Genomic DNA, 16547 nt, shown 5'->3' on the forward strand with positions numbered 1-16547 from the left:
AGATGTGTATAAGAGACAAGTCTAACTCTGTTGCAACAATTATTGACAGGCCTGGCTTAACTTTTCATTGTGTTTAATAGTGTAGTAGTGTGTGTAATTAAATGTTGAATGTAGCAATTAATAGTGTAGTTCCAGTGCTATTATTGATTATGAAGAGTATTTTGACACCACAGGTCTGTCAATCAGAAATTAGATGTGACAGGAGTTCCTTCGGCTTCTATTTCCTATAATGAACTCAAAACCTGACTGTAATTGCTTATTATCCTGAATAAAATATAACAGACAATTAAAGTTGTATTAGGAACCTGTTACATAACAGGTAATGAATAACCAAAGCAGTTCAACAGGTATCAACATATAAATATTTGACCAATCAGAACGCAGTATCAACAGGTTGCCTGACGATTGCCGAGTAAAAAGTTCTAATGCACCATTTTTTGCACAGTGAGTAAGCAAGCAGGCTATTCTGCTCAGACATGTTTGCATCTGATTTAATGATTATGTGTTTACACTCCTAAACCATACAAATATAATAATTACCTTGTCAATGAATTGGAGTCCTTGGAGGCCAGATATTGTTGTTTTGTTGATATCAGGTACAGAGAAGTAAGTGTGTAAAAGAGTTGTAAACTCAAACTCATCAGACCCTACAAGTAATAATCAAAATTAATCATCATTAGTATCAATCAATCATTTGCCATCTGTACATGTATACGTTAAAATTTCGGGAGTGAGCTAGATAGACTAATGTCTCTAGTGCTGTCTTGAAATGGGCAGATTCAAAGTTACTGGCGTGAAATATTTTTCAGAAATTTTTTTTCCTAGATGCCCAGAAATGCATTCTTTGCCACCTTAAGATGTGCATCTAGTTTTAACTAATCAAAATATATAATAGAGATGCTCATCAGGGGTGGCACCAGGATTTGCTGGAGGGAGGGGTTGAGGTCCCCGATGGGAGGGTCAAAGTCACTGACGAGAGCAAAGTGGGCGTGGTCGGGCGTCGCTCAAAATCTTTCGGAAGTGCTCCAATTTTGACAATTTAGGGGTTTCAAAGGTTTATTTTAATCGATTTAGAATCTACTAATATGTACAAAATACATATAAATTTTTTTCTCCCTGACGAACTATTACAAGAGAAACCATTATAAACATATTGCCACATTGAACTTTGGTCAGAGTAGGTTTTGGTATGAGTTGATTAGTTTGGTCGATTTGTCTGCTGGGGGCCAATTTGTTGAAGACTTTGGGCCGAGTTCTATGTTTGTGCTGAGTTTGTTTTGGTCTGAAGTGACTGGTATTCACAAAACCAATCCTATTTTAAGTACTGCAGATAAAGAATGTTTAATAAGAAGGCTACAAAAGTCACAATATATATTTTGTTTAGACCTTGAATGTATGCGACTTAGTAAGTTTGAAGGGGAGGGGGGAGCTGATGGGAGGTATAAAGGTGTTGGGGGATTGATGATTACATAAGGGAGGCGGTACTAGCTTGCAAAATAAAATCGTATAAAATGAATTTTAACTACTTGAGCATTATTTTTGGCTTTCACCAGTTCCTATGTGGGTGCGGGCTTTTTTGGGAGGATGTGCATCTCTCCACGTGCACCCCCTAGCTAGATAATTATGCTAGATACATAATAATAATTAGCTTTATTTTAACACGGGAAACCTTGTTTCAACAAAAGTTGTTCTTCTACAATTCTGTGAAGGAGAAACAAATAAATTAACAAATTAAAATTAGCCAATTAGCATAAGGCTACCATTTAGTTAACTGTGCAACTTAAAAACCCCAGTGACCCTACCACGGATACCTCACAACCTGGAAATTTTGAGACCTGAAATTCCTTTGTTACAAAATGTCCAGTTTTTATTATTCACAAAATACTGTAATTACTTTTACTACATTGACTTTTAATTCAAAACATAAGCTTTTTTTTGTGATTAGTCCATAGTATGGATGTAAAAGTAAATCCTTGCTGAGCCACAGGGCTCATATCGGCTGGAGCTTATCCCCAGATTCAAGTAGTGTGAAGCAGATGAGAATGTGATGCTCCCCTGGGTGCCTTGCTCAAGGACGTACATAAGCAAAATGCACATCGAAGGATTGAAACCCTGACCTCCAGCTTGGGAAACCAAACCAATTCCACTGTGCCAAATAGATGGGGAATACTTAATGGATTAACGTTATCTGACTTCAACGTTTTCTCATCTCTTCTCACCGATGTGCAATACACATTAATAACAGTCATTGACAATCACACTATACCTGAATTTTCAACTTGTAGTCTTGTCTCAAATTCTTTGTTTCTTAACAAAATTGTGTAGGTGACACAAAAGCTATTGAAAAAAAAAGAATAAACATACACATTTGAGATAGAAATATGTAAAATTACACACACTAAGCAATGAAATAATGGCTGAAATTTGGTAACTGATTGAATGTCTAAATTGATGATTGTAAAATTTTGGAAAAATACTCACTTGTAATTCCAAATTTTACGAGTTTCTTCAGTATCAGTTAGGGTAAAAACAGCTTTAGCTTCTCCACAGCTTTCATTCTACAGTAAGATTAAGAACAAAATGCTCTTGTAGTTTGAAGCAAGTGTCACAGCTTATACCAGATTCACACAAGATAAACTAGACTCTGTTTGGAAAACCGAACATAAGGCTAAACCGAACATAAGGCTTTTCCTCATTTCCATAATGAGAAGTGATTTTGAAATTACAAAAAAAAAAAAAAATCAATATAAAAATAAAGATTAAAAACTACATGAAAACATAGGCTCCCAGCGGAACCGTGTGTCTTTGCACTATATTGCCTTACTGTATCATGTTTACTAATTGTAGAAGTGGTTGGCGCATCGGTTGTGGTTTGGACTCGAGGTCGGGGGTTTGAAACTCTCGCTGTGCAAGTCGCTTGTGTCCTTGGGCAAGGCACTTTATCTGTGGTTGTCTCCAAACACAGCCTTCGCTGAATACAGCTGCAACATTATGGAATTCCCCTATGGGCCTTGAGTGTGTGTTCCATATGTGCTTGATCCGGGGTAATAATGTTCAAGCGCTTCGAGGTTGTGTCAACGGGAGGCGCTATATAAATCCAGAATTATTATTATACTAATAAATTATCTACATGGGATTCGGTTATCAAGAAATGTGTGATTTTTTTTTTATGACTTTTGTACAGTAATAAGGTACTTAAGATGGCCCATCATGCACCTCCACAGGATTTACCCTTTCAGCCATCTTTAACTGCCAGATGACAACATAGTGTCTTTGCCCCCAAGAGGACATAGACCAAAAAAACTGCAACAGACCTTTGTGAATATTTTTTTCCATGACACTTACCGATACTGATTCTTTCAAGGTCCACCTTGTTATTCGTGCAAATCCATGTTGAGGGCCAAGTTCCCATGGACCAAAATTAGCTTGAATGTCAAAAGCAAATTGTTCAGAAATGTGTGATTTGAGTAAATGAAACATGAATATCACATTAACAATATTGAATTGTTAAAAGAACACAAAACTGAATTGCTTTTACAAACGATAATACAAACAATATTTTTATTAAACTTACGAAAGACCACTGGGATTCCTCCTCTAATAGCTTTCTTGTTGTTAAAGATTGCATCTTTGCTGTACATTCAATAAAGAAAAATTAAAAATTTTAGATGCTAGTATTTTGTGAAAGTTAAGGTTGTCTTGAGATGACTAGTTTAGTATATTTATTTGTTGTATATCTAAAAATTATATTGGGGAACATATTCATTGGCCAGGACTCTTATCCAGTTATGCTTGGCAGCATGGCTTGATAAATCATTTCTGCAGTGTGGTACGACACAATCCCACTTCTGCAAAACCTACCATTTAAACAGACCACACTAAAAAAGAATATAGCCCTCTTATATGACATAAACATTTGTATTGTAATTACAGTACTATAATAACAATAATAATAAGAGTTCCTTCTTATATAAGCAAGCTCTCAATACACTGTACATAAATTTAGATAAAACAAAAAATGGATAATAAATAATAATATGGAAAATTATTATCTTTATTTTAAACTGCAAGATGTATTATTTATTAAACACTCAAGCCGAAGTCCCTCCAACCCTAAGCCCAGAACCCACCCTACACGCATGTGCAGGTCTGACATACAAACAGCTCTTTGCTCTGTAAAACTTGGTACTGAAATAGCAAAATACAAACCTTACAAAAAGCATTTCTAATCCATCACATTTCCATGAAGTAACAGTTGCTCCTGCCATAAAAAATAAAATAATTAATAATATAATAATACAATATATAATAATAATGCTCAACGTAATTTTTAACAATCATGAAAAAATGTGTTCTGTTGTACATACAGTAAATTCTTCCAGTTGTAAAGTAAAAATGGAAGATTTAATATAGATGTATAATTTTGAAATTTTGCAATGGTAAATGAAAGACTAGGCCGACTTTAGAACCTTCTTAACATTCTATTGTGCAGGAAGAAACTGCACAATATTTCCTGCACAGATCTAGGTCTTCAACACTGTGCAAAATATCTACTTTGTCTTTCTTGTCTTTTGCTCGACTGTAAATATCTTTTGCCTGAATAAAACAAAATAATAAAATATAACAATTGTTTCATGTTGAAATTATTTGAACATTTAAAACAACAATAATACTGGGTAGCCTAACAATAAAATGTAACAGCCAATAAATCTTATACTATAGGAAATGATAGTATAGTGACAAAGTCATCCAGGGATAAATAAAAACACTGAGATATCATTTTTCTAAAACGATTCAGTAGCATATCCGGGTGGTGATTGGAATTGAAGCACCTTCATATTGTAGCAATGAGGTAACAAATTAGATATTAATATTAAATACAAATTAGGTATTAACATGGGTACAGAGTGCTCAGAACAACTTCCAGGTCCCGATTTCATCGACCATGGACTGTAGTTGGAACTAAGTCTATCTCTTGGAAATTATACTTGATCAGTCCCGTGGTTCACGGAGAACGAAGAATACCTCCATGCATGAAGATATGATAGCACCTACTCGTGGGACACCCACAACCTTAGGGAATGTGCATGAATTTAGGAAGTCCCATATACCCGATCCCACAACATCCACCCCCTGCCTGTAGACAGCAATATGAACCCGGAAGCGTGCAGCTCAAAATTAGCATCGGTTGCTGTATTCTAGTCTACTTCTACCATGGAGGTATAAACGTAGTACTGTACTAGCAGGTACGCATACTGCAGTATTACCATGGTGATGAATGGAAACCGAAGAGTTTCCCTGCCGAATTGTTATGATATCTTCCTCTCTTGACATATCTGAAGCTCAGGACGACACCACCTTTTTATCACTTTCTTTGAGTTGGCAGCAGCTGACAGTACCGCCTACCGTAGTATGCATCACTGGGCACGCAATCATCAGAAAAAGTATTGAATGAACGTACGAAGTATGACCTTGGTGGAGCTGGAGTGACCCTAACCTGAAACTCTAATACATGTCGGCAGGTTTTTTGTTTTCTTGGCAGTACATCCAGTAGACTATTAGAAATAGCGTGGAAAGCAATTTTTTTTTTGTTGAATCTTCTCAATAGTAAATTAACTACTGCAATAAAAATACCACGTGGATGGTTTGGGCTTGGCCGTGTACCCACAAGGCAGACGTGCTCGATATTTCGCGTTCGTAGCGACCAGTCAAAGAAGGTAATACTTAAACATTATACATCGTCCTTTTTATTTTGCAGTGGGCTACGGTAAGATATTCGTATGAAAATTAATCACTCATTATGAAGCGCCATGTATAGGTCCATATTGTATGACGATTTTTAATAACTCTTGCTCGAAAACGACAGTTTAATACGAAGTACCGACTTGACCATCGCCCATCTATCGCGGTATAAAATCTATTTTTATATACCTCCATGCTTAGACTATCAGGGTCATTAAGCCTATGGGTCGATTTGGCCTTTTTATTTGGGATGGGGAGCTGGCGAAACTACCCGGGTAAGAAAAATGTAACCATATTTTTTATATTTCAGGGTCCCTCATAAATGAAATTGTATGCCAGAACAAAAAAAAAATTCTGCTAAAAAATAGAAATTCAGAACAATTTTTATTTTATTTTTTTTTTATAGATATTTTCCAGAGATTTTCAGACGGGGGACACAATATGAAGTCCATGCCGCCACGCCCACCTCTGGGCCACTATGCTTAGTGTAAATAAGTGGTAAACAATTGAGCTCTCCTTCCTCCTACTGCCGGATTGCCACTGAACTCATAGGTTCACTCCCTTTTCCCCGCTTTCCTGTCTATAAATTTTTCTCCCTCTTTTTTATTTTTCGGCTTGACCGACGGTGGGGTGGGGGAACGGGCTCTCATGCCACCCCCTCCCCGCTATATCCGTGCCTGTTATTATACACCCTCATAAAATCTCCAAAAATATGATTTTTTTCTTAATTATAATTAAGTTAAAGCATTTATCAATCACATTACTACACTGTATACATTCATCAATAATGTTTTATATTTATTTTCTCCTCATGCTTTTGGCGAAATCATTTTGCTAAATAAGAAAACAAAATTTCATTTTAATTTTTCTTCCCTCTAACGGTCTTTTTAAAAAAGTTTGCTTAATAAGGTATTACAAAAGTCTCGCCTGTGGGCCACTTACATCTGTCTATAAAGGAGAACGTAATTTTTTCAGTTCTTCAGTTTACGGGTTTCAGAAATTAATTATAGACCCTATAAGGCCATCAAAGTGCTACTTTGCTGGAGCTTCCAGGGGCTTCACCCCAAACCACCTCTAATGCAGCCTCCTCTCCACCAAAATTCTGCCTATGGGCCTGCATGAATTAGGATACAAAGTCGTACCAATAATATTTATGTTATTTGCATTATTTCTTAAAACTTTTTTTAAAAGTTTTGTGCAAGTCAGCCATATTTATTAATTATATTGCGAATAAAAATGTGCTGTTTTTTGTTTTTATTTTTTTTTGCATAAGTATATTTCTGCCTGATTTATTTACAATGCTGTTTGAGTATAGTGAGTGAGTTGAAGCTTGCATTATAAACTTTAAGTCATATAGAGTTCTGAAGAGTTCTTGTCTTTACTGTGTCTGATCTCTTAGAAGCCCATGTGACAAAATCAAACATAAAAGGAATTTAGTGCGTCTTCTGGAATCCTCCACCTTCACCTGTTCCACCTTCTTTCCCCTGCAACACATACTGAAATAATATGTGAGGCTTGTTTACAACTGTATTGGTACAGTAGGTGACAGTCTGTAGTACAAAATATGTTAATTCTTCTATTTTTAATTTGCAGTTTCTTATGAGATGGCAGCTGACATGTCCAGTGGAACTGATTTGCAAGAAATGGTTGGCAGTATTCCATTTACTACAAGAGATGATGCTAAAAAGATAATGAAAAGCACATACAATATGAATGCAGTCATCATCAAAAAATTGGATAGCTACGATGACTTGAATTTCTACATAAAAACAGATGATAATTATGACAATCAAGACGAATTTGTACTCAAGATCTTCAACAAAGTGTTATCACAAAATACAGGAGTGTTTGAAGCACAAACTGAGTTGATGATTCGGCTCCAAGAAGCTGGTATTCCAGCTCCAGTGCCTCTAAAAGACATCAATGGGAAATTATGTAGTTTAGAACACTTCAAAAAAGTTACGGAAGATGGTAAGTTTTTATTAATGGTAGAAACTTGTTTTGTTATTGTGGAAATGATATTTTTTTAATTCTAATGTTCTAAATGGTCTACCCAAACTTTTTAAAAATCAATCAAACCAGCAATTAGTTTTCCTTTACATAAGACTTCACATAAAACTTGTTTTCCTTTTTCTAGGTGTTACTAAAGAAGCTGACTACATGATTCGTCTGTTAACATACATTCCTGGACAAATGTTGGTAACTGCCAAACAAATTCCTCTTGATATATTTTACAATGTGGGCAAGACTCTAGCTCAGATGCATAATGCATGGAAGGTATGTATTTGTTAGTGGGAGGCCTACAGAGGGACTTGCCCATTGAATATTACGCCTTTGAATTCAAGTATTTCCAATACAAATGATCAGTGGTGTAACGATGCTAACCTAAGAACATTTAAATATAACGTCAGAAAAGACTGCATTAAAGGCAATGTCAGTATATTTAAATAATATAATTATATTGTGTGATTATACAGTAAATCATATAGAATTTACTTTTAATTTCACACATCTTTTTGACAAGGGACCCTGGAGCCTAGCCCCACAAGAATCATTATGTACGCGACTAAAAATGATGCTTCCAAGTACAATAGCATAGACCTACATTAACATTTGATTGCTCAATGTTTTCATACTTTACATTGTAGCAATAAACCATAAAATTCAGAACAAATTACAGATTAACACTTATTTAAGAAGAATATATTAAACTATGGTTTATTAAATATAAAGTTTAATTCTAAAACTTTTACTTTTTTAGGACTATGAGCACCCATCACTAAACCGTGAGAGTTATGATTGGAACTTGCTGTCGGCTCTCAAAACCCGTGAATTTTTACACTTACCCAAGGAAGAATGGCAACAGAACGTGTCACAATCTGTCCTTGACCGATTTGAGAGTGAAGTTTTTCCACACCATGAAAAACTGAATCGAGGTATGTTGGATTTATTGGGGAGTTTTCGCAAGCTTATGGAAACGATAACGAATATGGTTACATCATTAAATTTTAGACAAACCTTCCCCTAGAGTATCATATGAGTCACAATGTTGGCGATTCATGCTTTTTACATGAATTAAGGATCATATTGAGCTCATACAGCTTACCGTAAAACCTTGAATTGAAGCCCTGGGCTTCTTTTTTTTTGCGAACTTTAGATGGGCTTTTCTTCAAGACTACTTTTGTAAAGAAAAGAGGGAGGTTCTTTTCAAAATGAATGCTGTAAATTTTGTGAATTTGTACTGTAAAACAATCAATACGGCCACTGTATCATCAATCTGTATCATGGAGTGTATTTTTTAACTGACATTAAATCACCTAAGCTACTGTATAAACCAACCTTGTTTTTAATTTATTTTGTTTTTTTAAATTCATGAACAGTATTCATATACTGTACTATCTCGAAAAGAAGCCTATTCTATCTTGAAAAAAAGCCCATGGGCTTCTCTTCAAGATGGGCTTCTTTTCCAGGCTACTTTTGCAAACTAAAGAGGGGGCTTCAATTTGAGATGGGCTTCATCTCAAGATTAAGCCCAGTGGGCTTCAATTCAAGGTTTTACGGTATTGTCAATAATGTTTTAGGCATGAATGACAATAATGATAATGACATATTCGTTTTTTGTAACATTTAAAAAATCTTCATAATGTCTATCGACAAGATGATTGGCCGAGCGGTTAAGTTAGGGGCACCGTAACCTAGAAAATTGGAACTGGTTCAAACAGCTCACTCGCCAATGGTTCCGGTGGTGGAACAAGTCTTCTCGGATAAGGGCTTTAAACCGTAGGCCCAGAGTACGCATTTGGCCCGTGTGCACTTTAAAGAACCCAGTACACCCTTCGCGAAAAAAGTAGGGATTACCCCGTTGTACTGGTCAATTCGGTCTCCTGTCGTTTAATGGATATGCCACATAGGATAGTGATTAGATAGTATAACACCTACTCCAAGTATCGAAATGCTCGCCATCGTGTTGGGATTCAATATTTCAACATTAATTATGTCATCATCAGGAATGATAGTGATTAACCCTTTGAACTCTGCATTATTTACATTATTTACATCTTGCGGCACCCTCACCCTGAGTTATTTGGACAAAATATGCTTTTTTTTATTACAATCATCACCACCACCTCCTAGGCCCTGTACCGCTACCCGTAGCCATCCATTAACCTGATGCACAACTATCATCACTGCCACTGGCACTAGCACCACTATCGTGATCGGCCTAGCCTAGGGCTAGAAACTACACTGTTTACCTCACTTTCACTTTCTAAATCATTTCCTGGATAATCGTCATCATTAATATTTTCTTGGTAGTCATAAAGTATCAATCGTAAAGCACTGTTGGCATTTATTGTCAAATTATTCAATATAAATTTGTTTTTTCAAAGAAATCCACACGTACAAGGCTGTCAGAACGACTTGGGAATGATGATGTCACAAAATTAGGTCATTGCCCATACTGGTCAGGTGATTACCCCGAATAACGTCACCTAACCCACAAAGCTGGTATACTGGCCTTTAGGGTTATTGCAGTGTAAGAGCGTGCGCCATTTTTCTGGCCTTCCAGGTTCAAAGGGTTAAGTTCAGTGATTGGCATATCCTTGGCGCTCGTGCCTAAAGAAACTAAATGAAATAAAATTGTATCCCCAGTGTCAGCATCTGCAAATGTCAAATAGCTTTACATCTGAGACTCTCTAATCCCTGAACATACATATGTCACTCCATACAAAAGATCCCACCAATCATAGGGGCAGATTTAGAGGGGCTATAGGCCACTTGAAGTTTTACCAACATGCATGTGTTTTTCAAGTGAATATGAAATAATAGCCTAGTAGGTTGGCCTAAATTTGAAACCTGTTATTTATGACCTCAGAAAATATTAGTTTCCCACACCCACATCATTAAGGACCATACTTCCATTGTAAGGTTGAGCCATGTTGATGAATAAAAATCTGAAATTGTTAGTAACTCCCACCCCAGATCCCTAGCGAAAATCTGCACCCCTGAATCATTTAACTTAAACTCTATCATTGCGACCAAATAAAAAATAATGTATTTTTTTATTTTTTGACAGACAGGATGAAAAGGATCATGGATGCAAACTCTCACTTTGTTAATTATTGAATTTGCTAACACTTGCTTGATTGAACATTCTCTTTATTAAGTCTGAATAACACTTTTATTGTATCATCGTATCAACAGGTATTATTCATGGGGATTTCAACGAGTTGAATGTATTAGTAAAACAGTCAGCTGATGGCAGTGTTAACAGTGAACCACAGTGGAACCTAAGTGGTGTATTGGATTTTGGTGACTGTATGTTTTGTCCATACATTTTCGACGTTGGTATCTCGCTGGCGTATATGATGCTAACTGACATTGAAGATGAAGCAACTGTTTGTAAATGGTATCTTTCGGGTTATGAGAGTGTAATCAAATTACCAGATTCAGAAAAAAATATGATTGTTACACTCATTGCTACTCGACTTGTGCAATCCCTGTTGTTAGGGTTACAATGCTATTCTATCAATCCGAGTAATACATATGTACTTAGTACTCAAGAAAAAGGTTGGAAGGCATTGAGGAAAGTATGGGGGATGTCTGTTGAAGATATCCAAAAAGCAGAATGCCCAAAATATTAATCAGTATAAATGTGCAAGACCACCCACCACCTTTTAATAATAATAATAATAATAATATTTATAAAGCGCACAAATCCACTGCAGTAGTGCTCAAGGCTCTACAGGAGGAAGGAAACAAAAATTACCATGAACCTGTTGACTTCAAATCTTTCCTATGTTGCATTTCTGTTTGGAACCTGCTACCGCATGATTACTTTCCTCAGGTTTACTATCGCTTGATTATTTCCTCGAGTTTAAGAGGAATGTGTATTCTTTTTTTACTCCACTGAATGCTTCATTTCTAGCCTATTACCTAAGGGTGGCGCCATGGTTTTCCGAATAGTTTTCTTACTCCCAAACTAATTGTGTTTTTCTTCCCGACAGGGTAGGGGGACTCTTCCTGACGGGCCCTGGCTATCCCCCGCTGGCACCACCCCTGCCATTACCTACCTCATAGCCTTGTTTTGATCGATTTCCTGGGAAAAAATCCACTTGTCTGCATTTGATATGGATTTAATTTTATAATAGCATAGGATTTTATAATCATGTATTTCTAAAATATTTTTTAATTAGATAAGAATTATATCAACATATAAACAAAATATATGTATACTGATATGCATTATTCAAGTCAGGAAAATAAAGGTATTGAATCCTTCATTCCGAATTGGAATTGAATTTATTTGGTTCCAATATATACATATAAAATACAATCATAAACGATACAAGAGTAAGAAAATATCGGCACATTAAAAACCTATAAAAACAAGAGAAAAGTTTTAATTGTCACACCAGTTGTCACAACTCTGAAAAATTCACACATCATAGGTGGTTCATGTTGCACATAACATACTAGAAAAAAAGTTGAATAGACAACACATGTAAAATGAAGCTACTTTACTATCAGATCATTTTTGTCACTTCGCTGCTGGTTTGCGTAGCGCAACTTAATTAAATGATTATAAATAAATCTTTTCTAGCATTAACAAGTACACTATAAAAACAGAAATACAATATAACGTATTTATCATCACTCCGCCCGCATTTAGAAGTGTTTATTGTGGACTGATTAACACATGATGCCTGTGTAGTCTAGCCTACTTAAAAAAACACATGCATTAGTAAACAGTAACCAAAAGTGTTGTATAAAATATGCATTTTAAGTATTTCCTTAAAAACCAAAGAGGCAAGGAGAAGCAATCCAGAGCTTAAGAGCACTGCAGTGACGTTTAATGGCTCAACTTCAATATTTCTCAAACAGCACATTGTACAGGGGTGTATCGGGATCATAAGTTTTGGACCTTTTCACAATGAAATAACAGCAAGATGTGATTAAAATGTCAATACAAGTTTTAAAAAATAATATAAATTGCTGCCGAACTGACACAGACTGAGGACATTCATTCCTTGGTGAAAAACATTATAGGCACTTATACCTATGAGCAGTTTAAAGTCTCATTTAATATAAGTATTAATGCTGGTAGGTACCAATCAATCAATGCTTTTTTATTTATGTCATTGTGAAAAGGAGAAAAAAATATCTTTGGAAAAAATGTGGACCATTGACAATTTTTGGGGAAAGGGTCATACGAGTTAAATAAAAAATTCACTTTGGGCCTACGACCCATTTTAATACTACACACCCCTGTTCCGAAATTATAAAATACTACCGTGCACTAGTAAACTGGTCGAGAAAGGGGTTCAGCCAAACTCCCACCCCTTTACGGGCTTGGGTTATTGATGTAAATTATTGCAAACTTAATGATAAAGACAGTGCTTGTGAAGCTCCTAAAAGGAGAGAAAATATCAGTGGCAGATCTAGGAATTTTAAATAGAGGGGACTAACTTAGGGACTTTCACAATGGAGGCCTAGACCACATCAGCCCCAAAGGTTGAGACTGAGATAAATTAATACATTTATAATTATGGCACTCTCAGGTGGCCGGAAGACACTATCAGACTTAAATTTGTATAGTAACATTTTTTTTTTATAATTTCAAAAAGTATTGTAGGGTGGGGCGGCTGATTGACCAGATAGCGCAGACTAAAATATGAGGATTTTTATAAAATTCGTTATAATAACAAAGCGAAGGTCTAACATCTCAGAACACCTCAGAAAGGTAGGCCATCCTAAATGTTTGTTACTGAACTTGGTAGGCCTACATTAATTTGATTAATAAGATTATTTTAATGAAACCACTAACAATTGGGTCATACATTTTTAATAAACTTTTGATTAATTTAGATTAACATAAATGTATATATACCAATAATAATGAAGCAGTAAATTACTTTAATCAATGCACGTCTACGTAAAACTGAATTATAATTATTATAAATTTTATGGAAATATTTATTCACGTCCTTCATGTTTTGAATTTAGTGGGCCTAACGCAGGATGAAAACGTAATACTTCAACGGGTACTTCAACCAAAAATATCGCCAATGTGTTTGGTTTGTGCATGGAAATGCTAATCGCGCGAATTGCGTAATGTATTTGATAGCTCATGGTTCATGCGAAGGGACAATAATCCGCCGAATCCGTTTAAACTATTAAATGTAAAAAATTAAAAGATTACTACGAACATTGTGACAACTAATAGGAGTGATGTTTTGCCCTACATTACGTTGTTATCGTACTAGTACGTTCCAATACTTGCGAAAACAAAATCGCGAGTGATTCAGGTGCTCGAATATCTCCGACGTCCAGATAACTAGCCAAAAAAAAAATCGGTAATGGGTGGGAATTGAAACCATGACCTACAGAAATAGCCTGGTGTCATAACCAGACCACCAAGGGCGTCGGAAACGGTCCGGCTGGTCACAACTCACTATCGTTTGTAAGCCAAATTCTACTTTCTCTGACGAAATCAAACATAAATTGCACATTCAGCTTATTGAAAATATGGAACATTGAAATGCTGTCTCTTATACGCATCTAGATGTGTATAAGAGACAGAGTCTACAGTAATACAAATTGTTTCTGTAGATGTGTATAAGAGACAGACCCTGTAGCTTTCAACGAATGAAGTCCTTTCAATATATATATAGGCCTAACAAATCAATAAAATAGATATAAATAAAATCAGATAATATATATTATATATCAATCACTCAAATAGGCATCAAACAATGAAAGAATGAATTTATTAAAAGGTGTATACAATTCCTGTGTATTGATTATATAATTTGAAAATAAACTCTATAATTCTTCGTCTTTAATATACAATTTAGAGTTTCGTTTAAAAGAATAAAATGAATCAGACTTTCGAAGGTCTTCGGGAAGGCTGTTAAAGAAGGAGGTTAAAATGCTCTTTTATAGCATTCAAGTTTTGGCTTGGGTAAAAGTTTTACCTTTAGATGACTAGAATGATAGATCAATTCTATTAAAACATTTCACTTGTTTATTCAGACCCCGAAACCTCGTCTCAGAAATGCAGTGAAGGGTGAAATTACTTCTTTAGGCCTAGATTAGGTTTTTTTTTTTAAGAATTAATTATTTTATTACGTTAAGCGTTATATGTTAAAAGCTTTACTTCCAATGTAATTCATTCCATCTCATTTTCATATTTGCATTAATTTATTCTATAATTATGTGGTGACTGTGAACTAATTCGAAATCGAAACTAAACAATTAAACATTAAATGTACAATACGGCTGTTTTTAATATTAAGTTTATCATCTGGTACGGTCGAACTGATCGATTTCCAATTTTTTCATGAAAAAAATCCCGATGACATGTCCCAAACCGCCCAATAATATACATGCGTACAACCCGTAGCTGAGCTATGGCCCTGGTTTGAGACGAACACGTGTCATTTCTTTAGAGTATTTTTGCAACATATCATTTCTACTGTTAAAACAATGTTTATCTACTATTACTTGTACGTACGTTAATATTTATGAAATCCCATGGTGACAAATATAACCGAGAAAGCATGAATGGTTAATTGATATATTTAGTACAAGTATGAATGATTGATATAATAGAATAATGCGTGTTTTGAGCTACAAAGACAAAACTAATAAAAAGAAGTCATGTTAATGCATATTTAATTGGCCGGACCAATAAAAATAGCTTCCGGCGTGCCTCCACCGGGCTTTCGCTTATAATTCGTTGTGTGTTTGGGTGTCAGGAAAATGCCATAGGAGTGGTGTTTTGCCCTACCTGACGTTTTATCGTACTCAGAGATACTCAGTACTTTCTCAAGAGCTTGCAAAAAAAAATCACAAGCGAGGGGGCTGAGTGAGATAAGGATAGCTTTGGCGCACAGCGCCATCCGGGGGCTGTATACCCGAGCCAGGGAACGGTTTCGGAGGTGGGTGTCCCTTCCGAAATGAGATTTTTTAAAATACAGTATGGACCTCTGGATGGCCGGAAATTTCACTCTCAGTCAGTGACCTGTCCGATGGGGGCTTAAGCCATCTTCAGCCCCCACTGGCGCCGCAACTGGTCTCATAACCACTCGATCACTGAGCTTGCGCTTATAAAGTGACTACTGTTAAATCCGCAAGTGCAGCAACTATTACTACAATTTGTTAATATTTTTACATAACATATACATAAGAAAAGTGCTAATTTTTCAATTGCGATTTTTGAAAGTGACTTTTTGTGTACAGTATAGGCGGCTCTGCAGGCCGGTTCGTGGGAGGACCAGGACTAACCTGCTTCGAATCCCGGTTGTGCCGATTTTTTCACACTTTTGCACAGTTCTCTTCTACCATTTAGAATTTATTCATGAAGCATGAGCACAAGACGGTTTATTGTTTCTCTTCTTGTAATGATTTCATATATTGAAGTAAATCGAAGATCGTTATCGAAGAGAGCTTATTGTATTACGTCTGGGGCGGATGCCGTGTGTGCAGACGGTGCGATCGCACCCCCTAAATTGTATTAAGAAAAATAATGTTGTATTAGGCCTATATTGTTGACATTAATATTATTAATAATTGGTAAGATTTTAAAGGTATATGAGAGTGTAATTTCCTGGCACCGACGAGGTAAGGTCCATATTCTCAAGATGTTTGCACCTCAGCCCCAACATGGTTGGGTCCAGGGTGTGATCCAGTGGCCCTATTTGTTTTCTCCGGGACGAATTGTGGATTTTTAAATATTTTTTTTTTGGTTGGGGGTGGGAACTTGGAAAGAAAATCTGGGGAAAATTTCCCCTTACTCCCCGTAG

At 35.9% G+C, this 16547-nt stretch overlaps 2 protein-coding genes across 3 annotated transcripts in view; one reads left to right on the forward strand and one right to left on the reverse strand.

Moving 5' to 3' along the window:
- Window positions 1-5479, reverse strand: part of LOC117109257 (putative glucose-6-phosphate 1-epimerase) — a gene marked incomplete in the record, with an annotated part of 7063 nt that extends 1584 nt beyond the window's left edge. The window contains 7 exon segments of the mRNA XM_033251528.1: window positions 541-647; window positions 2267-2337; window positions 2482-2558; window positions 3346-3425; window positions 3575-3633; window positions 4210-4261; window positions 5268-5479. Of these exon segments, the coding sequence (XP_033107419.1) occupies window positions 541-647; window positions 2267-2337; window positions 2482-2558; window positions 3346-3425; window positions 3575-3633; window positions 4210-4261; window positions 5268-5334 (513 nt within the window).
- A 95-nt stretch (window positions 5480-5574) lies between these two features.
- LOC117109245 (hydroxylysine kinase-like) lies at window positions 5575-12134 on the forward strand. 2 transcript variants are annotated; one of them, XM_033251507.1, is made up of 5 exons: window positions 5575-5717; window positions 7336-7713; window positions 7880-8019; window positions 8504-8678; window positions 10945-12134. In XM_033251507.1, the coding sequence occupies exons 2-5, from the start codon at window positions 7347-7349 to the stop codon at window positions 11382-11384; spliced, it is 1122 nt and encodes a 373-aa protein (XP_033107398.1). In that variant the 5' UTR covers window positions 5575-5717; window positions 7336-7346; the 3' UTR covers window positions 11385-12134. The 2 variants fall into 2 exon arrangements, with proteins under 2 accessions (XP_033107398.1, XP_033107406.1); XM_033251515.1 differs by having other exon boundaries at window positions 5624-5767.
- Window positions 12135-16547: the final 4413 nt, after the last annotated feature.

This window comes from Anneissia japonica, unplaced genomic scaffold (genome assembly GCF_011630105.1).
Source record: "Anneissia japonica isolate Jap-2015-1 unplaced genomic scaffold, ASM1163010v1 scaffold26_len2425191_cov177, whole genome shotgun sequence".
Lineage (NCBI taxonomy): Eukaryota > Metazoa > Echinodermata > Crinoidea > Comatulida > Comatulidae > Anneissia > Anneissia japonica.

Coding starts and splice junctions, on each gene's coding strand:
- LOC117109245 (XM_033251507.1), top strand. CDS start 7,347: ATGGCAGCTGACATGTCCAGTGGAACTGATTTGCAAGAAATGGTTGGC. Junction 7,714..7,879: donor CAAAAAAGTTACGGAAGATG/GTAAGTTTTTAT, acceptor TCCTTTTTCTAG/GTGTTACTAAAGAAGCTGAC. Junction 8,679..10,944: donor CCATGAAAAACTGAATCGAG/GTATGTTGGATT, acceptor TCGTATCAACAG/GTATTATTCATGGGGATTTC.